The sequence below is a fragment of the Protomyctophum parallelum genome (genome assembly GCF_964188405.1).
Source record: "Protomyctophum parallelum genome assembly, chromosome: 14".
Classification (NCBI taxonomy): domain Eukaryota; kingdom Metazoa; phylum Chordata; class Actinopteri; order Myctophiformes; family Myctophidae; genus Protomyctophum; species Protomyctophum parallelum.
The window spans coordinates 21873182-21896948 of record NC_139709.1 but is presented as its reverse complement, the minus strand read 5'-3'; the positions used below and the strand labels follow the sequence as shown (position 1 = coordinate 21896948).

The 23767-nt window shown below is 43.8% G+C and overlaps 1 protein-coding gene across 1 annotated transcript in view; it reads left to right on the top strand.

The window, feature by feature from the left end:
• Positions 1-21823, top strand: part of LOC310870764 (low-density lipoprotein receptor-related protein 8-like) — a gene marked incomplete at its 5' end in the record, with an annotated part of 99765 nt that extends 77942 nt beyond the window's left edge. The window contains 9 exons of the mRNA XM_083782066.1: positions 4601-4772; positions 7370-7597; positions 9161-9279; positions 10086-10225; positions 12755-12896; positions 15154-15306; positions 15987-16214; positions 19056-19124; positions 20662-21823. Of these exons, the coding sequence (XP_083638192.1) occupies positions 4601-4772; positions 7370-7597; positions 9161-9279; positions 10086-10225; positions 12755-12896; positions 15154-15306; positions 15987-16214; positions 19056-19124; positions 20662-21020 (1610 nt within the window). The 3' untranslated portion in view covers positions 21021-21823. The remainder of the gene's footprint in view (positions 1-4600; positions 4773-7369; positions 7598-9160; positions 9280-10085; positions 10226-12754; positions 12897-15153; positions 15307-15986; positions 16215-19055; positions 19125-20661) is intronic.
• Between the last annotated feature and the right edge of the window lie 1944 nt (positions 21824-23767).

Here is a 23767-nt window from a genome sequence, read left to right as displayed (position 1 = left end):
TAATTGCTGGCAGATAGAAACGTTGTATCTCCATATTCTTTCGTTTTATTTTATACTTAATCATACGATGCAAAAGTAGCAAAACATTGCCGACCTACAAGCTCACAACACATTGGGATATGGCGAGCTTATATATCTCTTATTTTGGAAAGAGTAGTACCGGTAATATCTTTCTTTTAAATTTTGAAAGATTTAGAAAAAAGTTGTGTCAGTTTGAAAGTGGATCGGTCAGTTCTATTTGTACGAATTTAACCAATGAAAATATTAACAAGAGCTTGTGACTAAATAATAACTACATTGGATCTATTGGATCACATTGTTGTCTCCACCAGGCCGAAGGCATGTGGGGAGAGTATGTTTTGCACTCCGTCCGTCCGTGTGTGTGTCCGTGTGTCCGTCCGTGTGTCCGTTAGTAGCTAATCTCGGCCACCGTTAACCCGGTCGATGGCAAATTTTGCACACACACTCCCTGGATGCCAACGATGAATCTCTGCCCCAAACTTTCCAGAACGGCCTGTTATAGCGCCACCAGGAGGCCGCTTTGTGCAAAACAAGTTTTTGCACAGTACACCTACACATTTTGTCCAAACATCACGCAAATTGGTACACACACTCCCTGGATGCCAACGATGAACCTCTGCCCCAAACTTTCCACAACGGCCTGTTATAGCGCCACCAGGAGGCCGATTTGTGCAAAACAAGTTTTTGCACAGTACACCTACAGATTTTGTCCAAACATCACGCAAATTGGTACACAGTCTCTCTAGAGCCATTCAACGAAACTGGTCTTTAAGATTTCTCAGACTCCATCCTGATTGGTTAAGATTGGCTTCCAAAGTTCACAGGAGTGCTCAGTTTCAAACAAAATGCTGCAAATCATGAACACATCGCGTGATTTCCGTGAAATTGTGCACCCACATTCCCACTAGGCCGAGGACAAAATGCCACATGAACAATTTCAACTCAGCCTCAAGGTGGCGCTATAACTGGCCGAAAAGTGTTTTTACCTCTAACTGCACGGATCTGTGGATAACCTGGTGGAGACCTGTGCCCAGAAGGGCATTTTTTCTAGTTATCCCTGTTATCCCTGTTATTTCCTGAAAAATAGCAGTTTTGGTCTGCCATACAGGTTTCTGTCCGACAGTGTCAGTAGCTAACTTGTGTGTCTCTATGTTTTGTGAGTGTGTTTTGGCATGTGTGTATCCATACAGTGTGTAATGTATTGCTTGTGTGAATCTTGTCGGTAAAACGGCTGGCTGCCTCAGTCTCAAGCAGTGAAGCCAGACTCCATGGAGAATGCAGCAGACAAATGGCACTCTTCAGGCCAGATGAAAGCCTGCTGCGGCTACAGTGACACCCCATAAAACCAGCAGTACAGACTCCGAGTCCTCCCAGAAATATCATCATTGTGGCAGGCGCTCTCTGAAAGCACTTAGTTCTGATAAGCATTGTCATTGTTCACAGGCTGGGCTTGGAGAGCACAGGACACAGACGAGCGAGAGAGTGAGTGTGTGTGAGAGAGAGAGAGAGAGAGAGAGAGAGAGAGAGAGTGCATGAGCAAGTGCAAAACTATCATGGGACCGCAATTGAGGCTGTCTGTCAAAGCAAGGAAAGCGGAGAGGAGACAGAGTTGAGCGAGGCATTATTAATGAGGGAATTTCATATCTGCTTCGAGCGATAACCGGCAGAGACCTTATTACTGTACCGTTGTGTTAGAGTGAGCTGAGCTCAATATAGATGTTACTGTACTGTACTGTACTGTACTGTACTGTACTGTACTGTACTGTACTGTACTGTACTGTACTGTACTGTACTGTACTGTACTGTACTGTACTGTACTACTGTACTGTACTGTACTGTACATCATATAACAGAGGGAAAACTGCAACTGCTAGCCAGGATAGGTAAAATAAATCATGTCAGTGGTAGGCAGTAGGCACAGACCGCTAAACCTGTTTATACTCTGTCACATGACAGGGTCGCGCCCCGAAAGGATGCCTGTCGCATTCTTTACAGTAGCTGTGCTTTTCACTTCATTGAGCGACACTGTCATACAACTACAGTACAATGAATTATGAATAGGCTTTAATCTTATCTATTTCTGTATCTATCATGTTGTACGCATTTAGCCTTTCTGTCTGAGTCACATGGAAGTATACATGAGTCTGATTCTCATTTGTGTTCCATTAATTTATAGAAGGAGAGGTTGAGACAGAGATTTTAGTTGTTGTCGTAGCTCAGTGGGCATTCAGAGAATTGGGCCAATCTATCTGTTGATGCTGTTTGGCTTGCAGTTTGGCAGGGAAGTAATGGAAGAAGGTTGATGACTTGGCTGTTTTCTTTTTCTTCAACCCTCGGTGGAAATCACTGTAAAGTGATACTAGTGTTTTCTCTGTGATTGCAAATTGAGTCGTGTGTGTGTGCGTGTGTGTGTGTGTGTGTGTGTGTGTGTGTGTGTGTGTGAAATGTGGTGTGGAATGAGTGTAAAAGTGTTAACTGCAGATAGTTTGTATGGCCCTCATTTATCAATGGAGTGTAAAATCTGCCTCAAAATCGGTTTTGGAGTACGCTCACATAGGCACGGCATTTATGAAGTGATCGCAAACAGCTGATCTTTGCTTAATTTCATTCCTACTATTGATAAATGTGACGGCTGAAATCAATCTGGCACGCCCTATGAAATCAAGCCTCGCCCTCGTTTTTGCGACATGAACAACTGCAATACGACCAAATAACGTATGGAAACCATAACTAAAAAACATTGCATGGATGCACCTGGGACGTATCCTCAGTGATGTATCCCAAGATCATTGGGGTTTTGGGTCTGGCAACATCATACCCCTCACTCAGGTGACCCAGCCGGGGTGATCAAGTCCCGACTTACGCCCCAGTAGCTACCCTCGATCAGTCCCATTAGGGAAAGACCAAGGCCACACAATCCGTTGCTCCGGAACTACTCTGCCAGGACTGGGAGAACCAGATTCTGGCGCGTGGAAGGACTAGGCTCTGTGGGTTGACTCCTGTCCGGGCCCCTCCTACGTCTCACCAGGTCCACTCCTGCTCTCACCAGGCCCAGGACCTGTGCGTTGCACCAGACTCCCAGTACCAGGCACTTCATTCCAGAAATGTGTTTTACAAAAATCCACCTGTTGGTGGCGCTATAACAGGCCAATGTGAAAAGGGTGGGATATATTCCTCAGCCTAGTAGGAAAGTGCGTGAAAGATTTCACGTAAATTGCACACGTTCATGATTTGACTTGTTTTGTTCAAAATGGGCCAATCCTGCAAACTTTGAAAGCCAATTATAGCCAATTAGGATGGAATATGAAATATAGGACAGATCCGTCTTAAGCACATGACTATAGAGATACTGTGTAACGAGTTGCGGGATTTTTGGACAGAATCTGGAGGAGTAAGGGCTCTACTGTACAAGCCCCTGGGCTTCATCGCTGCATCCTCGTATTGTGTCTGGTTGCCTGATTGACGCATGGATTACAGGGATTGCCTTGGTGAATTCTAGGTAGCCAACGGCTCTCTGTCTGGCGATGTGATCTCAGATGCCGTTTCAGTGCTGTGTTGATTCCTCTGGCGGTTGTACTCGCTGAAATGGGATGGAGGAAAAAATAAAGTTGAGATGTTGAGATGGTTAACTTTAAAAGTTCCCTGTGGGGATATGTGGTCTTTCACAACAGCAGGAAAGAGTTACGGTAACAACACAAACACAATTAGAATATATATCACCAGAGCAGAACGCTCTGATGTTGTTGTTGTCTTTCCAGGTATAGATATCCTTCCTCTGCAACCCAGGGATAAATTTCTAAATGGTTTATTAGACAGAATAAGAAACATCTTTGTCACATCACAGATTCATTTTTGAGTGGTGCTGTCCTATAGACAGCAATGTGTGTCCCTGGCTGGGTCCCTGGGTCCGAGCACAGAAATAGCGTTATAGCGTTTGTTCACCACCAAGTGTCACTAACACACACACACACACACACACACAGGCCAGGGAGGAGGGCTTGTACAGTACAGTACAGTACAGTACAGTACAGTACAGTACAGTACAGTACAGTACAGTACAGTACAGTACAGTACAGTACAGTACAGTACAGTACAGTACAGCACCACTCACTTCAGACAGGTTTGATTTTGTTTGCGGCTTGGTTGGCAAGGAGGAATCAAGGAATACTGTTCAGTGTTCTAGTCTATGATTTATTGTTCACACCAATGTATGTGGATAATTATGGAGTTTTTGCACACTTCTTACTGTATTACATATTACTATTATTACTACTAGTAGTACCTTACTTGGCTAGTTTGATTACCTTAATTGTAATTATATCATGTCAACATTAAGTACACGGTTGACACGAATGTCATGGGCCGATCGGAAATGACGTTGAGACGGCCTACTCATCAACATCAGTTTAACCACTATAGCTCTACAGTATATACATTGGCACTTAGAAAATAGCTGATTTACAAGCTCACAGCGTGTTGTGAAATGGACCCACATTTTCAGATGTGGTCAAATAAAGGGGGACCTTGACATGAATAAGTTTGAGAACCACTGTTCAACACCATCAATCTCTCCTCCCAGGGAAGGGCCCCTGCCTGTTCTTCACCAACCGCCATGAGATCCGTGGCATGGACCTGGTGAAGAAAGACTACAGTCAGCTGGTGTCCAACCAGAAGAACGCTGTGGCTCTGGACCTGGACGTGGCTAATAACCGCATCTTCTGGTGTGACCGCTTCCACCGAAAGATCTACAGGTATGATCTACAGAGATTTATTCCAGTCTAGAAACCTGTCTAAAATGTGTTTTTTATACCAGTGTTTACTGTTTATGGGCCATAGGGGGGAGTGAGCTAACAAGTGTACACCTCCTGCCTTCCGTGCCTACCTGAATTATCGCTACACTGGATTTCTCAGTCAGTGGTTTATTTAGTTATTGGCAGTTGAATATGGCCTGTTTTCACCAAAAAACGCAATCTGGGAAAATAAATCAGAGATAGAAGGGTTTTTTTATACACTATTGGCCTGAATATAAGACTACGTTTTTTCCAATGGAAATACGGGGTCGTATTATAATCGAGGACTAGACTATTGCCTATCAATGTTCTTCAATGTACTTTGTTGCTGTCCTCCACTGTGAATAACTGTATGACAGTGAGTGAAGATATGGGAGTCTGCAATATCTCCCCAGAGATATTCCTAATTGTAACGCTGCATTATTTTTATAAAATGGAAATCTTCAGAGAGAACTGACCCCACCACCCATCCTGTACAGGCTCTGTCTGTGACACAATCAAATAGTTCACCATCACCTCCTAACGCCTCTGCCAGGTTACAAGGTCCAGTTCATTAGCTAGTCGGTCAAGCCCTCTGGGCGAGGCCTTGTTATGTGTCTTGTATGCTATGACTAAGAGTGATGCTAACCCATGAATGAACCTGCCCTGAGGACGGCTCAAGGCTGCAGACGTCCTCCAGATTTAGCATTGGAATAGAACTGCCAGATAATGAGGGTGATCGGATGTCCTGAAGAATTCAGGACAGTCCCAAATTAAGAGCAATTGTCCTCAATTCTGATTATCTATCACCTACTAAAGCCTGTAGCCTACATGAATTATGGCAGTTTGTAATTATTTTTGTCTCCACCAGGCCGAAGGAGTGTTTTGCACTCCGTCCGTCCGTGTGTGTGTGTGTGTGTGTGTGTGTGTGTGTGTGTGTGTGTGTGTGTGTGTGTGTGTGTGTCCGTCCGTCCGTCCGTCCGTCCGTCCGTCCGTGTGTCCGTGAGCAGCTAATCTCGGCCACCGTTAACCCGGTCGATGCCAAATTTTGCACACACACTCCCTGGATGCCAACGATGAACCTCTGCCCCAAATTTTCCAGAACGGCCTGTTATAGCGCCACCAGGAGGCCGCTTTGTGCAAAACAAGTTTTTGCACAGTACACCTACAGATTTTGTCCAAACATCGCGCAAATTGGTACACAGTCTCTCTAGAGCCATTCAACGAAACGGGTCTTTCAGATTTCTCAGACTCCATCCTGATTGGTTAAGATTGCCTTCCAAAGTTCACAGGAGTGCTCAGTTTCAAACAAAATGCTGCAAATCATGAACACATCGCGTGATTTCCGTGAAATTGTGCACGCACATTCCCACTAGGCCGAGGAAGAAATGCCACATGAACAATTTCAACTCAGCCTCAAGGTGGCGCTATAACTGGCCGAAAAGTGTTTTTACCTCTAATTTACTTTTGTTGCCCTTTTATCCAACCACCAGATGAAGGCAAGCTGCAATGTCCTACATTCCTATCCTGGTGGAGACCTGTGCCCAGAAGGGCACTTTTTCTAGTTTTCTTTGTCGTGTACAGTCGTCCAGTGAATTGATGAACAAAGTTAATACTCACGACGGTGATGCAGCTACAGTTAAACTAAAATGTCCCATCACTGCTGTCATCCAGCAGCCAAAAATGTGGAGGAGTGCGGAGGGAAATATTATTATAAATATTATAACAGCCACAACGTAACACGTGTGCCTGTTCCCTTTTCGTGTCTGTTCTAGTGTAGATGAAGATCAGTTCATGTTGACAATGCTCTATAAATAAAGTGCTTGACTCTAGTCTAAACTATGGTCTTTGGCAAAAGGAACATCTCAGGTGCTGTATAATGACTGGGCAAGTTTAGCAAACTCAGCATAAACAACCACTGCTATGCGGAAGGATTCTGCTGGTTGGTAGACCAACCATTGCTAGAAGGCTGGCAATAGGTAAATTATTGATCAAATCACGCCTTTCCTTGAACCCATACTCCTTTTTCCCCACCCTTCTCTAACCTATTTAGATCTGGAACGCATATGTGTCACCTTAGCTTTTAACCAGTTTAACCATTATTCTTTTGCAACTTTTGCTGTTGAAAAATGATATAGTGTGAAAAGCTTGTAGTTCTGCTATTTTAGAAAAATAGAATATGTGGTGCAAATCTACGAATATATATTCTTTCACAGTGAAGTTTTTAACTCAAATATTTGCTTCTGGGGGGTCCCTGGAACAACATATTTCCAGATGGGGGTCCGCAGATAAATACAGATTATTCTGGATCTCCTTGAAATGAAATAGTTTTGTTTCATTTGTTGTCTTAATTGTTTGTATGATTATTTAAGGTACATTCTCAGTTATTCCCTTGTGACTAAACTGAAAAAGCAATACAATTTTGAATCTTAAAAAAAAAGTGAACCACTGATATAGAAACGTAGGTTTTTCAGAAAGCTGTCGTGATTTAGAAGACATTCATTGAATCGGGTCCTCAGGTCTTAATGACCTGCCTCTTTCTCACTCCTTCCTTTCTCTTGTCTTTTTTTGCCATGCAGTGCCTTCATCGATGAGGCCAGCGATCCATCTCTGCAGGTCCCCCTGGTGGAGAGCTCCCTGTGGTCCCCTGAGGGCTTGGCGCTGGACTGGCTCCAGCACAACCTGTACTGGACCGACTCTGGGGACAAGTCCATCTCTGTGGCGTCGGTTGACGGCTCTAAGAGACGTGTCCTCATCAGCACGGAGCTCAGCGAGCCCAGAGCCATAGTCCTGGACCCCCACCAAGGGTAAACCAGCATGGGATATATCTGTGTGTGTTGCTTTGTCCATGCATGTAGGTTTGTTTGTATGTGCATGCCAGTTAGCTTAGGTTATGTTAGGGGTCAATACATGTCATTGTAGATGCACAGCTTCGGCCATAATGACTATAGACTTTGCATTTCCAATTGTTTAAAGTCTATGCAAGTACATGTCCATAATTATTCTATCAAATAATTGAGATGCAATTTATTTCTTTTTCTTTTTTGGTTTGTTTCACATTGTTAAGGGATGCTAGCCCCTCCTATATCCAGCTTTTAGTGTATATTACATTAACACATACTTTAACTTCCCATTGACAATGAATGGAGAATTTTATGTCATAGTGTCTGAGCAAATAGGCATAGTGTCTATTTTACATCATGATTTTCATAGTGATAAGAGTGCCCATTGGGTTTGTAATTGATAGAAAATAAGTCATTTTATGGGTGAACTAAGTGTGGGTTAGCGGTTAACGGTGTCTTCAAAAGTAGCCACATTGCGATGTCAACATATATACTATAATGACATGCCCAAAATAGGGCTATATGTATATATATATAATCGGTTCATTTTATTTTTATTTTATTAACACTAGAAAGTGTTGAACTTGTCAGCTAAGACAGATAAAACATACTCCTCTGGGGCAGAGGCTAATAAAAAGCAACCAGAGCTGTAGGACACTTAAGAACTAGGCCTGTGTCCCATTTTGGGTCCATTCATAGTTTCTTAGCTATTATTTTAAGAAATGCTGGCCCAGATCACTGATTATAAGCTTTATAAATCTGTGCCACAATATGCTGTTGCATGGCTGGACCAAGAGAAATAAACGGGTCTATCTTGGATTTTGACATTTTTGTCTTGTGCCGAGACACCCAAGCACCCCTCCCTCTCATGGTGTGCACAGAACACCTGGTGTCCAGCATGAAATAATTATTTTACACTTTTCGAGACAAATTCAGTTGATTACTATTGATCGTAGCCTAAAGGCAATGCTACAAATACTGTTGGTTCAATACAGGAGAATCTATATCCCAAAGATTATGATGTGGTTAAAGGCACATTTATTTCCTCTTGCTGATCCTGGCTCCATATTTTTTTTTCATTTCACTGTAGGTTTTGTACTTGTAGCCTATTACTCATATTGTTTTTATGCTTTTACACTGATTGTGAAGTGAGATGTCTACAAGTTGGTGCAGCAAAATGTCACTGTTTACCAGTGATAGAAGATGACCATCTCACATGGTTTGAAATTTAAATGTGAACTGATCTGACGTATTTGTTTTGTGAAAGGTCAAAGTTCTGACAAATGTGTTTGTTTATTATCATTAAAGTATTAATGTCATGCACCCCCTAGAGGAAGCTTGCACACCCCAGGGGGTGCACGCGACACCGTTTTGGAATCCCTGCTATACAGTACTGTGTACTATGTGTCTTTCAGAATTTGACTGGTTTATGTTTGTTTATTTTTCTGTTTATTTTATGCCGTATATGTCAACTAATCAACGCAAAAAAGTCTGACTGAAGTACATTTGTTAATCTGTTCCATCCAGGTTTATGTACTGGTCCGACTGGGGAACGAGGGCAAAGATAGAGAAGGCTGGGATGAACGGTGTGGACCGACAGGTTCTGGTCGCTGACAACATCCAGTGGCCCAATGGCATCACGCTGGGTGAGAAGAGAACTGCTTCATTTCACCTGCTTCCACTGGTGTAAAGTACAACAAATCTTTAAAAAAAGAAAGGGTGAACCCCTTTCTTTTTGTAAGCTTTGTTTTTTGGCTTTTCTGCCTTTATTGATAGTTTCAAGTGGAGATTGACAGGAAAGAGGGAGGGAGAGACATGCAGTAAAGGTCGTCATGAACGGGACTCAAACACGCAACGCGCTGTCAGGCCAAAGCCTATATTATGTGGCACGTGCCTGGACCGCTAGGCCAGCAGGCGCACCATCGTTCACCCTTTCTATTTGAAAGTAGACTTACTTTCTGTCAAGTACACACCCCATGAAGCCTTCAATCCATGGACATTGTTTTGGGTTTTGTTTCATTCCTGAGCCAATAATATGATGACTGGCAGAGTCTCAATAGAGACTCTTGGTAGGAGACCAATTATTGGCTTTTTTTGTGCTTTTTTGTTGCATGTAATGGAATATGCCACTGGAAATAAAGCAATTGCACTGAGTCCCCTGCTCCTGCAGTATAAGTAAAGGTCAACGGAATTTGAAGCAAAATGTTTTATGGTAACAATGATTGATGAGATTTGTCAAAAAGCGAGTGTTTTTGGAAGCCGTTCTCAAGCATGCCTGTGTATGGCTGGTAATGAACATGGTACTGACTTAATCACAGTATCTGACATTTTCAAATCTAATCGATATTACTTTAAAGGGATTAGCTGGACAGGATGCGAGAGTGGTTAATGTGTTCTTAATCAATTGCTACTAAGCCTGGGAAAAATCGTATCTGTACTCTGTGCGTTTCAGATGTAGCCAACAGGCGGCTGTATTGGCTGGACTCTAAGCTCCACGTCATCTCTAGTGTGGACCTGAACGGAGCGCACCGCAGAACACACCTGTCCTCTGCAGAGCGGCTGGGGCACCCTTACGCACTGGCTGTTTTTGAGGTGCGTCTGCGTATATTTGTGTGTGGTTCTCAAACGTTTGAATATCAAGGAACCCCACTTTGGTATGCATTAGGCCACGGACTCCATAACTCTTGAGAGTGTACACATGGACAGTGAGTGCATTGGGTAAGGGTCCATTTTGTTCCATTTGTACACTTTGTGAATCAACTGAGATCTGGTATTTTCAGTGAAGAGATTTAAGGGCTGTATTTTGCGTGTCTTAAGTACCAGGTCTTATTCCCTAACTTGAGTAAACTAAAGACCTGGAGGCGTGATCAATGCCATTTGGCTATTCTGAGTGGCCAAAGAGCATTGACCTCCAGGTCTTTAGTTTACTCAAGTTAGGGAATATGACCTGGTACTTGTAGAGGGAAGTACTAGTGCAACTAGGCCAGGCGATTTTATTTGTATATCACATTTCAACAACAAGGCAATTCAATGTTCTTTACACAAAACATCAAGCAAAGGAAACACAATAATAAAATAATAAAATTACTTTAGGATATGCCTAGAACAAAATAAGTAGAAGACACAAAAAAAAGACAGTAACAGTGCAGAGGAGAAGAGAAAAAATATAACTCGATCAAAGGCAGCAGCAAACAAAAGTGTCTTTAGTTGGATTTTAAAATAAATAAGAGTGGCAGCAGACCTGCAGTTTTCTGGGAGTTTGTTCCAGATATGCTTCCCCACGTTTACTGTATTTATGGTTTCAGGAACAGACAGCAGACCTTTCCCAAATGACCTGGTCAACTACGTTGGGTTGAAGTGGTTAACAGCTGAGTCAACTCAGTCTTGTCGTGAAACTTCACACACACTGAACAGAAATATCTAAACTTCACACACACTGAACAGGAATATCTAAAATGTGAACAGTATTTAGAACCATGAATTGGATAGACAATGGATAAAGGATTAAGCGTTATTATTGCTCAAATTAGCAGTGAAGCAGTAGCTATGAAAGCATTAACCAAATGAGACCCCATGAAAAGAGGTAATGGTTCTTGATGATCACTGTGTGCTGTGGCCATTCACACACATTGTATTATCTTCTAACCACACACAGCTGCTTATATCCTCATATCTCACATTAAATTACTCCAGGCTATAGCGTGCATGGCAGGCTGCACACACTGTGGACAACCAGTAAGCAGAGAGTCACACAAAGACACACACACACACACACACACACACACACACACACACACACACACACACACACACACACAGAACAACAGGCCTGCATGTGTGAGATATGGCAGAGCTACTGTAGCAGAGGAACTTTAATCTGGTTGTGTGCCTCAGAGTATGGCATATATACAGTACAGTATGTGTATGAATGACACATCTAGTGCTTTGACTGAGACCACAAAAATTCTCTGTGTGTGTGTGTGTGTGTGTGTGTGTGTGTGTGTGTGTGTGTGTGTGCAGCTCCGAGGTGCGCTGCGGGTCGGGAGAGGGTTGCGGTTAGGTTTAGGTGTCTGCCCCGGGGAGGTTAGGGTTAGGGTGAGGGAGGAGGTAGGTTGTCGTACGGACCAATGCTCCGTCGGATGAAAGTACTGCACTCCGTGTGTGCGCGCGCGCATGCGTGTGAGCGGTGCGTGTGAGCGAGAAGCCTAAAATCTACCTTGGCCAGGGGAGATCCCCCTTTGAATGAGCGGTACATTTCCCATGCAGCAGACCTGGGTTTGCATCCAGGTGGTTATATTGGGGACTTCAGGACTCCAGATTCAGTTCTTAGGGGGTGAATGTTGCAGAGTAACCCTGCCTGCATCCCAGAAGCCTAATGTCTGCCTTGGCCAGGGGACATTCACCTTTTGCGTTTTATTTCCCATGCCCCAGCTTAGAATCCAAAACGTGTGGACTTGTCAGTCTATACCTCGAAAAGTCAATTCTTAAGAATTAAACCGATTTAAACATTCCAGTCGTGGATATAAGGACGGCTTCCACACCCCTGAGCCAAAAGCCCTTTGTTAAACCCTTCTTTCTCCCTCGCAGTGCAAACCTTTTCAAATGGAAATGCAGAATATAAGAAAGTCTTTAGAAAGTGCAACCGTGACATTTTCCTTGGCTGTGCTCGCTCGCTGCATGTGCTGACACAATGACCAGAATGAGAATGATCTCACCTGCAGCTTTTGGTGTGGTAATGAACTGATCCAGAGCATTCACATTCACCTCCTGTATCTAGACCTGATTAAGTTGGCGAAAAGCATGAAATCAAACATTTCATGAAGGTAATGCCTCTTTTTGTTGGTTTAGTGCATCAAATTCAGTGTATTATTGAAGAGCACTTGCTGCAATAATCAAGTGTGCCTCTGTGTACAGACATGTGTGCACACATGTCCATGGCATAAAACTCCAAATGCCATAGGAAAAGCTGTTGATATTTTGTAGTTTTTCTAATTCACTCCCATTCTCTCTCTAACTCTCTTTCTCTACTGTCAAATATTGATGATGATTTGCAAGTGTCAAAGACATAATAGCAGAAATTAAATTGCAATAAAACACAAAAACCTCTTCCTCTCCTGTCAGGACCGTATTTACTGGACAGACAGGGAGAGGGGGACCGTCTACGGTGCCAACAGGCTGACTGGCCAGGATGTCCAAACGCTGGCCGAACACCTCAATGACCCCCTTGACATCGTCATCTTCCACCAGCTCCGCCAGCCCCAAGGTGTGTGTGTGTGTGTGTGTGTGTGTGTGTGTGTGTGTGTGTGTGTGTGTGTGCGTGTGTGCGTGTGCGTGTGTGTGTGCGTCCGTGCGTGCATTTGTGTTATCCTGCAACTGAGATGAGAGAGAAAGTGAGTGATGTGTTTTGTCATATTTTAATCATAATTATTCTTTGAAAATAAGATTAAGAAAACATCATAAAGAAACCAAAGTGGGGTGTGATGATGGTACTAAACGTTCTTTTTGCATGGTATTCATAAGGAGCTGTGCAGGTGTAACATGAATAAATAAATGATGTGGTTCAGAGGCGGTATCAAAGCATTATTTGAGGCAGCCTGGTGCGTGTCTGTGAGTGTGACTGATTCCCTCCAGAGAAACCTCTGGGTGCCTTTTTGCCTTTTCTAGCACATTTTTCAAACCATTAAAAATTGATAAAAACATTTTTTTAAGTTTAACATTATTAAATATGTCAATCACTTCACTTATGAAGCTCACAAGCCATACATAAATCAAGTAAAATGTCATGATCCTGACAGCCATATCTTTTGTTGAAGATGATTCTGATTGGGTTTGGTCTTTGGATGAATCCGCTTACATGTTCTGGAGTAAAGGCTCCCAGCGAGCATGTGTGCTCTGTGAGCCATTTGCGATGTTCTGTTTGTATAGTATTATATGTAGTAGTAGTAGTATTATATGTCTGTATAGTATTATGTTCTGTCTGTATAGTATTATATGTAGTAGTAGTAGTATTATATGTCTGTATAGTATTATGTTCTGTCTGTATAGTATTATATGTAGTAGTAGTAGTATTATATGTCTGTATAGTATTATGTTCTGTGTATAGTATTGTGCTCTGTGAGCCATTTGCTTTGTTCTGTCTGTATAGTATTACTTCAGTGGGAAATAAATCCATGGCAGGGGGCGATCGATAACTCAATAAGCTATTACTACTACTCCCTCCATCCCTCTCTCTCTCTTTTACTCTCGCACTATGTTTGTGCGTGCTCACATTATACGTTTGTTCCTCTACTATTGCATTTACTGGCTTATTACTTATTGATTTATTATCGCCATCGGTGACTGCTGTTGCTACCCTACCAACCATGGGACCTTCTTGAGGCACAAATAATGGCTCATAAAAAACTATCAAATCATGCGGATTTCGGGGTCCACATGGGAACCGCGTGGCTCCTGTCAATACAGAATTACATTACTCGTGTGTGATTATGTTTTGATACAGGCATTTAGGATAAAGATGTATTACAGTATATAATTTGTTGATGGGAACTACTATTTTTTGAGGTTTTAGATTATTCTTTTTTGCACAAATCAGTGCTATTGAACACCCTTTACGTCTGTGTGTTATTTAATGAAAAGTAGTAAAAAGCACTTGGGAGAAAACCTCTTAACTCCATTGGACCTCAAACTCCGTCTCCACCACCTCTCCCCCTCTCATGGAAGTAATTGACAATATATAAAGTCTCAACACCAACAGGGGGAACTATCAGCTTTTATAACCTGTATGTAGGTCGCCTACAGTAATCGGCACTACTCACTGATTCATCACATAGTATTCATAGGTACAGTATGTTTAGTTTAGTTGATTAGCACATTGTTATAAAAAATCACACCCGTGTGAACTGAGTGGTGCAACTCCCCTCCCCCATCCCCCACACCTCTCTCTCTCTCTCTCTCTCTCTCTCTCTCTCTCTCTCTCTCTCTCTCTCTCTCTCTCTCTCTCTCTCTCTCTCTCTCTCTATAGAAACGATACATATACAGGAAACCACTTACTTTGCGAGGAAAGGAAGAAGCCGGCAGGCTTACGTGGAATTCTTTCCTTACTGGAAGAGGTCATTAAATAACATAGATTAATAGTTCAATAAGAACAATACAAAATAATTCAACAATGTTCCTTCCTTCCATCAGCTGACCTAAACAACGTATATGGTCACTGTCCATGGTACTGAAGTCTCTCCACTTTGCTGTTCCCATTAATGGCTGCACAGTCAAATCTCAATGTTAATTGATCTCCCAAGAGGACACATAACTGTTTGGAGGTACACCACAAAACACAGTACAGTACAAAATGGTTTAAGCACTTTCCAAACTGCACCACTAGTAGAGGATATTTACAGTACAAGTACAAGGCCCCGTTATACCCCGGAAATAACGGATTCATAAGCTATTTTCAGAGTACGCCGCTATCGTACGATAACGTATGAATGGCTTAATGATGTGTATGTCACTGTCTCTGTGTGCAGGCCCAGACAGCTGTAACCTGGCCAACGAGGCCAACGGAGGCTGTGACTACCTGTGTCTCAAGGCTCCACAGATCACGGAGCATTCCCCCAAATACACGTGTGCCTGCCCCGACGGCCAGGACCTGGGCCCTGATATGAGAGGCTGTGTACCAGGTGAATGAAGAGTCCATTACATTAGTCTACTAATCAATATCACCCGAAGGGCTCTGCTCGACAGAGTGTTTACTGGGTGGATAATCTCTCATAATGTCCGCTTTCCTCAGGGAAGGGCTTGACCTGTGTGTGTTTGTGTGTGTGTGTGTGTGTGTGTGTGTGTGTGTGTGTGTGTGTGTGCGCGTGTGTGTGTGTGTGTGTGTGTGTGTGTGTGTGTGCGTGTGTGCGTGTGCGTAGCAGCAATTGTGTAATTGATATACACTGCCTTCACTGTTGGTTAGGACCTAATTGTGGACCTAACCGTGTGATACTGAAAGGTGTTTAATTTAGCAGTTTTAATTCAATATTTCAGGTAAGTGTGTCATATGATGTAAGACGTCGACGGAACTCACAGTATAACTGTGTTCTTAGAGCTGTAAGTGAAGTATTATATATATATTTTTTTATTTTATTCTATTTTTCTAAAAAAGCTCTATATTCCAAGTTATTATCCAATAGAGGTATGACCTTCTCTCACAGTTACTAACTAATACAGAGCTATTAAACGTGTATTTTAACTACACAAGATCAATCAAACCCCCCGTTTAAGCTACATTGTGTTACACTATAAAGTTTATTATTACTTCCAGGGGTGCCAAGAATTGACTCTTTGATGCCTTCGTCTCCCACCGTCTCAGCAGCTGTTACCACAGTAGACGGCGCTGAGGGGTCCCAGCCAGCGTCGGGGGGATCAGTGTCCCAGGCGGACGCCGTTTCCGGCCCGACCACGGCTCCCCGCGATGGCCCTGCTGAGTCCCTCCCTCCTCTCAGCACCCCCAGGCCCGTGTCGGAGGAGTCTGAGGCGCTGGGTTCAAACCCCACGGTCAGATCCACCACGCCGGCAGGGGACAGCAGTGTCTCCCAGCACTGTAAGTGGCTTACAAACATTACTTTTTATTTGGTATGTTTTACATGTTAACCACTTAACGAATAGTGAAAACAGCTCATCTACATCTATGGTTTACTATCTTTGCTATTGTTGAACATTTAGAATTTCTTTGGAAGACAACAACAAGGGGTAAACGACAATGCCAGGTTGATAGTAGTTAATATGCCCAGTCCACAGCACACAGACTGCTATTTCAAATGATCCGTGCATGTCAGTGGGTCCCTAGTCGAATAATGTCAGCATCACAACCAACCAACACTTTTGAAGTAATCAAATCACACAGCAAATTTGTTGAAAAGGTGTGAAAAAAGCCACTGCTCATCTGCCGATTTAGGTGAGGTGCTGGAGACGGAGTCATAAAAAATACATGATTTTTGTGCACAGATATGAGTGTGTGGAGTCCACACACTCAAATCTGTGCACAATGCAAGCTTTCGGTCTATTGACCTTCAGGCATTGTATAGTTGATCCAAAAAATCTGACTGAATGTTTGTCTAGTGTTGGGAAATAGGACATTTTGTGTGGACCCACAAAATCAACGGTGAAAATATCCAGTTCTTTTTAAGAAGTCCATCGGCCAAAGGCCAAATTGGAACCCAGTGAAGTTCATTAAGATGTCACTCAGGTGGTCAAATAACATACCTCTGCTAGTGCTAAGGCAAGCGCTTCAGCTTCCCAAGCTCCCAAGCTTTCCGCAGACCTGTATTTTTTTTTGTGCTTTTGTTATCCCAATTTTCTTGACATTTTGCCAAGTTAATACTGTGCTACTGTCAACACCAATGTCTTAATCTTATTTTCTAACCATGGTAAGTATCGTAAGCTAGCTACAGTATAGTGACTCAGGAGGATAGGGTTGTCAATCAATTTAATCTCTCTGACCTGTGATTTCTCTGAAGCACACAGCCACGCAACTCTGGGACACTCTCTGATACACTCAAACAGACAGAACACACACATCACATACCGCGTACGTGTACGTAGTACAGTGCTACTAAGAGGTGTTGTAGTTGTATTAAACATAACTACTAGTGCCAACGACATGTAAGCAATGGCAGAGAATAAAGCAATGTACAAGTAACGTGATCCAACAGAAAAAGTAAAGATATTAAATAAAGACTTACTTTATTTGATGTAAACTGTGAAGATTGATGTTTTAAATGTTATAACCCTCACATACTGTATTAGGCCTGCACATGTATTGTATGAGCCTCACTATTTTGCGTCGCATCCACCAACACGTTCTCACTCTGAACTCATCAGAGTGTAAACGGTAATTACTAACGTAATGCGAGTCCAACCCGAACCTGATCAACGTAGAAGTCGTTGACCGTGGTCACGGTCCCTCAGTGGGCTATACTTCCTTGTTGCATTGCGGTGTGTTGTGAGCTTGTTTTTTAATTTAATTGTACTAATCTAAATCTACAAAGTTTCTAATACATTTTCAAATAATTGTAACAGAGATATAGTGGAGTAGAAGCATAACTAATTGAAAAATGGACATAATCAAGTATTCATGTACCTCATAATTGTACTTACAGTAGCACCGTATTTGAGTAATTGTTGCGAACGTGATTGTGAACTCAGTGAGCCATTACTATGTAACCCAGGCAGAACTGTCTGTCTGTCTGTGTGTCACGCTGTGACACCACCCGCCCGCCACCAGAGGGTGCAGCTGTATCACACACAAAAAAAACGCACACGCACGCACACGCACACACACGCACACGCACACACACACACACACACACAAACACAGTAGAAAACGTTATTAAAAAAAAAAAAAAAAGACTTTCTCTCTATAGTAAGAGAGAAATGGTTCTGCGTTCCTCCGACAAATGTGTGATTTCACCTTGGCGTACAGTACTGTACGTTTGACTCACCATGTCAACGACCCCATAAAGATAACATTAAGTTGAGATAACCACAAGCCACTGCTGGTCTCGCTTCACTGACTTTAATGAGATTGTTGGCCTCAAAAATTCACCATTCACCATCATAAATGACGTGTTTGCACAGGTCTGTGTAGGCTGTGTAATTCTTGCAGTACTGTTTATATTGTTTGTCCATTAATATTTTGTAAGTGTTTGTAAGAGAGAGAGAGAGAGAGAGTAGTATAAAAAACTATTCATTATTAACCTCTTCATCCCTATGTTTGTCGTACGACAAGTGGCAAAAATAGCTGATTCAACAAGCTCACAATGCGTTGCATCGTGAGTCACGACTCGTTGTGCGGTTGTTAGAAGTTTTCTTCTTTTTTTGTAAAAAGAAAGAAACACAATATTTGAAAATGTGACCAAATTCTGGAGGCCAGGGTTAATGTGATTACGGGGTGATGTGACATTATGCTAATGTATGTACATGGAGATTATGGGGGTCAGAGGGACTGCCAAGGTAGCTCAGTCTGTCGTCTGTACCGGGCCTTGGAGAGGCAGCCAGGTGCTAACCAATGCCAAACAGCTCATGTTCTCTCTCTCTCTCTCTCTCTCTCTCTCTCTCTCTCACATACTTATAATTCAAGCACACACATTAACACAGAAATGATGGGTTGTCACTCTCATGTTAATCACTTGTCTTTCATTCACCCTTCCACCCTCCCGCTCCTTTGTTCCTCCTTCTTACGTTCCACCCACCCACCGCACTAATGTACCTCCCATCATCCCTTGCCTATTCTGACTACCTCATTCATTCTTTATCAACCGCACTCTCACAATCGCTCCCTCGCTCTTTTACCAACTTTCCCATTCCGTCTGGCGTTATCTGTCTCCTCTCTCTCTCTCTATCTATATGTCTCTCCATTAACTCTCATTCTTTCTCGTCCTAGCGGGCAGTGAGAACTTCATCCTGGGTGATAACCTGACCGTGGCTGTCCTGGGGGTGGTCATCCCCATAGGTGAGTCACCTGTTGAACAACCCCCCCCCCTCCCCCACCCTTCCCCCCCGCCCTCCCTCTGTGCCTCTACGCCTCGTAGGCCACCAGCATTCCGTATCCTGTCTTAACATCCACCCTCTGCCTACCGCAGTGGTTCTCAAACGCGTCAGGGCCACCGCATGCCCATAACTCACTGAGCGTACAAACGGAAACAAAATGGACCCGTGCTAAGGGACCATTTAGTTTGCTTTCGCTCCCCGGGTCACAGCCTTCGATAGTTGTTCCCAACTATCGATCATTTATCTGGGGCCCCTCTGGAATCCCTGGGGGCCCTCTGGAATCCCTGGGGGCCCTCTGGAATCCCTGGGGGCCCTCTGGAATTCCTTGTCATATTAGACGATTCACAGCCATCCTGTCAGCATCAGGATGAGGACGCACAGGCCTGTCCCAGGGTCCTGTGTGTGTGTGTGTGTGTGTGTGTGTGTGTGTGTGTGTGTGTGTGTGTGTGTGTGTGTGTGTGATATTTCTGCCTTGCTATGTCATTCTCCACCACTCTGTGTTGTTGTGTTGGGTATCTGGCTACAACCACAAGGAACCTGGCCTACGCCAGATCCTTGCCTGTGGCTTGTTTTGGGTATTACTGTACAGTACGACACAGCAAATGCAACATTAATGGGCTCTATGCACAGCAGCCATACTGGCTGCTTCCTTACTGCCTTCACAGGTGTTACCAATACAAAACTGATGAAGGTTGAACCCTGCTACACTAAATGGAAGAGAGCCTTAATTAGTAAGGAGTAAGGAATCAGCCAATTTTCTTGTTGCCAATTTGGCTGCTGTTGCATAGAACCTATTTATATCTGGTTCCCTTAGAAATATGACCAGTTCTTTCCTCTATCGATGCGCTATAGGGATAATAACTACATTGGATACGTTGAAACACAATATTTTTTTACATTTCCTGTAAAGCAAGGTTTCCACCCGACTGAGACGATATTGTACAGTGCATTATCACTAGAGCCACTTCACTGAGAGAGTCTAGTCATGTTTAGAACTGCCAACATACAGCTATCCCACGCAGGTGACACTGTGTGCATACTTTCTAAACTGCTGTAGCAGCGCTAAACAGTGTGGTAAGCACTGACCACAGCTGTTGTTGCCGTGCGACTGTGAAGCTAAATGTTAGAATGGAAGCTAAATGCGTGGATGGCAGAAACGGAGACCTGCTAGGCTCGCTACTATACAAGTGTGGTCGGGTATGTGCTACTGCGTTACTGTGTGATCAAAGTGCTAACGAAGCCAGAGTAGTAAAGAGAGGTCAGTCGCGATCGATTCTCCTCGACCTGTCCTGCCAAACACTACCCTCAACGTAAGCCCCGCGCTTAGCCCCTAGTGACCCAAACACACAACCCCCCCCATCAGCATGCCTGCTGATCTCCTATGTATGCCTGTCATTTCATGCCATGGACTTGTTCTGCATCGTTTAACGCTGACAACCCCCCATCCCCGCCCCTCCCTCCCTCCCCCCTCCCCCCTGCTGTGTGTTAAACGCATGCAGTTCCTATCGTTGCCACAGTGGTGTTCGGCCTCCTGTGCTCCGCCCTCTACATGGTGTGGCGGAACTGGCGGAGCCACTCCACCAAGAGCATGAACTTTGACAACCCGGTGTACCGCAAGACCACCGGCGAGGGCGAGGAGGACGAGATCCACATCGGCCGGACGGAGGGCGTGGCGGGCGCGGGCCACCACCACGCGCACCACCACGCGCACCACCACCCCTACCCGCCGGCCGTGGGCGTTGTGGGCGGCGGCGGGGGCACGTGCCCTCAGTTCATCACCCTGCCCCTGGGCGCCAGCATGCCCGACCCGGGAACTCACTGGTACACGGAGCAGCCCATGCTGTCCACCGCAAAGTGACCTGACCACCCCACCCCCATGGAGGGCAAAAAATAAAAAGATGGTAAAGGGAGGAGAGAAAAAGAAAGAAAGTGGGAGGGCACGGCTAGCCGCTCAGGCAAATCGCACATGCGAGGTCGTCAGGGATGGCTCTCGCTTGAGTTTGTTTTCAAGGGAAGAACAACATATCATCCTCACCCTCATCCAACATCCTGACATTCATGTCCGTATGCTGTTTGTAAATTACACTTTTTATAACGCCACAAATGGCAGCGCTGCTATTTTCGATCATTGCTATTTATCAAAATAGTTTGCCGCTGTTGTATCCAAGCTGGATCTGTTTTCTACCCCTGTTAATACAGGACATTGATTAAAACTGGGCCTGTTATTCCAAAATTAACCTCAAAGCACTTGATTTAGATTTTTAATTAAGCGGCCATGTTTTAATGTTTCCCCGACATTGACTTGAACTTGAGTTAAAAAATAGGTTCTCTTTCTATGTCCTCATATCAGAGTTCATCAGTCACACACGCCTCACCGTCACTGAAGATGACGTTTGTTCTTGTCAGTGTTATTCCGCATGGACTTTGATTTTACCCTTATTGTTTTCCCAGGCTAAATTGAACTGAGATCATTTTACCCAGGAAATGTTAGCATGTGTGCTTTGGCTTTCTCTTATGGGCAAGCCTTTAGGAGTGGGCCGAAGAAGCGTTTGCAGTGTAGTTTAATTTGTTTGACCTCATTCACCCTAGAATGCTTGAAGAGTTGAGGGTTGCTGAAGATGGAAGCTTATTGAAGGTGTGCAGGAGGTATAGTTCTTCTATAGGCAGACAGGACTGTGTGAGAGATAAGTGTGCCAGGCGTTAAGGAGGGAGAGCGTTTATAAATGATAAAATCAGCAATAGGCTGTGTGGCCGTTAGTGAATGGAATCATCCTCAACATTCAGGGATTTGTTGTGACATGGTTTTGGGTTAGTGTGGCCGCTGGCTATGCGGTTGTATTGACTCAGTTGTGTTGCATATTTTTCTGTTCACCACACATAGCACTGCACTATTCTTTGGCAAAAATGCAAAGTCCACCCTCCCACACACACACACACACACACACACACACACACACACATACACACACACAACTCAACAGACTCTTCTCAAAGGAACAGGCAGACAATTATGCGCTTGCGTTCAGACAACACAAACAGCATGAATAACGGCTCGCCCGTTGACATTACAGAGACTCAGCATTTCAGACATGCATACACACACATGCACAGGAATACGCATGCACACACACACACAAACACAAAGAAAATCAAGCTCCGTTAGGATCCGTTAGCCCGCTGTCCTTCCTCCCGCGGCTTGCAGACGGCTTTGAGCAGACGTTTTTCGGACGCTGCCACTTTGGAGCAGAATGCAGGGGGGCGGGGGGGTTTGTCATGTTGATGTTAGTGGCAGCAGGGAGGTTGACATCAGGCAGGATGTGTCTGTCAGTGAACATGATGCTTCTGCCCTGCACCATAAACACATACTGCTCTACTGTACTGCTATAGTACTGTAGCTGCTCCTCCTGCACATAGGCATAAAATGAGATTACACAGGTAGAGAGACATTGTGTGTGTGTGTGTGTGTGTGTGTGTGTGTGTGTGTGTGTGTGTGTGTGTGTGTGTGTGTGTGTGTGTGTGTGTGTGTGTGCTCATTATCATGCATGTGATGCGTTCATCCCACAGCCATATTTGAACTGTTTCGTATGCTCTTTGTTGCACAACCCTCTATGAATGCCTTCTGTATTGTTGTGTGCTGCATGAGAGAATTACCGGGTGAATGTGTGCGTCGTATCGGTTGTATTGGTGTGTGTGTGTGTGTGTGTGTGTGCGTGTGTGCGTGTATGCGTGCGTGCGTGCGCGTCAGAGAGACTGAATGCACTAGTGCGTGTGACACTGGGGAAGCTGCGAGGGTCCCTTTTTGAATCATTGATTTGTAAATATGTTTTCATATTGCAGAGGTTTTTTGATAATGTATTATACAATTCTGTAAAAGACAAGATGTACATAAGATTTTAGATAACTGAGAGTGTGGACAGTTGTATTAATTTATTTGTATGACAGAGGGCACTGTGTTCCCTGACTGTAAAGAGTATTGAATTTCCCCACCAAAGTGGTTTTTGTCTTGTTTCTTGCTGTGCGTCATTTTGACACCTCTTGATTTCTTTGTTTCCTTAAAAAAAAAGAAAAGAAAAGATCCTGATCTATGCTCCGTCATACGATGTCACACCGCTCACACCGCGTTGCAGATGCGCCGCATGCGTGATCTTGTGCGTCGGCTCTTTCCGACGCAAGACACTGTAATGCGTCAAAGTGTAAATCAGGCCGTCAGTGTTAATCATTTGTCTGTGCCTTTTTCTTTATTTTGTACGTTTTTAGTTCATCAAAGATGTGTTCGCCACAAGAACGACAGGGAGATTTTACAGGCCAACTACTGTATGTATAGCACATGCACATATGATTTGTATATCAAAATGGCAAAAACCGGTTCCACTTTTTGATTTTCTGTAAAAAAGTTGTTCTTTTGAATATCTATATTGATATAAAATTTGACTGAAAAATGTTCCTCAGTCAGTGTGTATTTGTGTTTTATTATGTTCTTCATATTGTGTCCTCCTGCACTGTCACACTACAGTAAATCCTCTGATATGCACTTAATGACAGGATCTACAGTAATCGAGAGTGAAGCTCTTTTAATCACAATAATGGCATGTGTGGTTGGTTGGT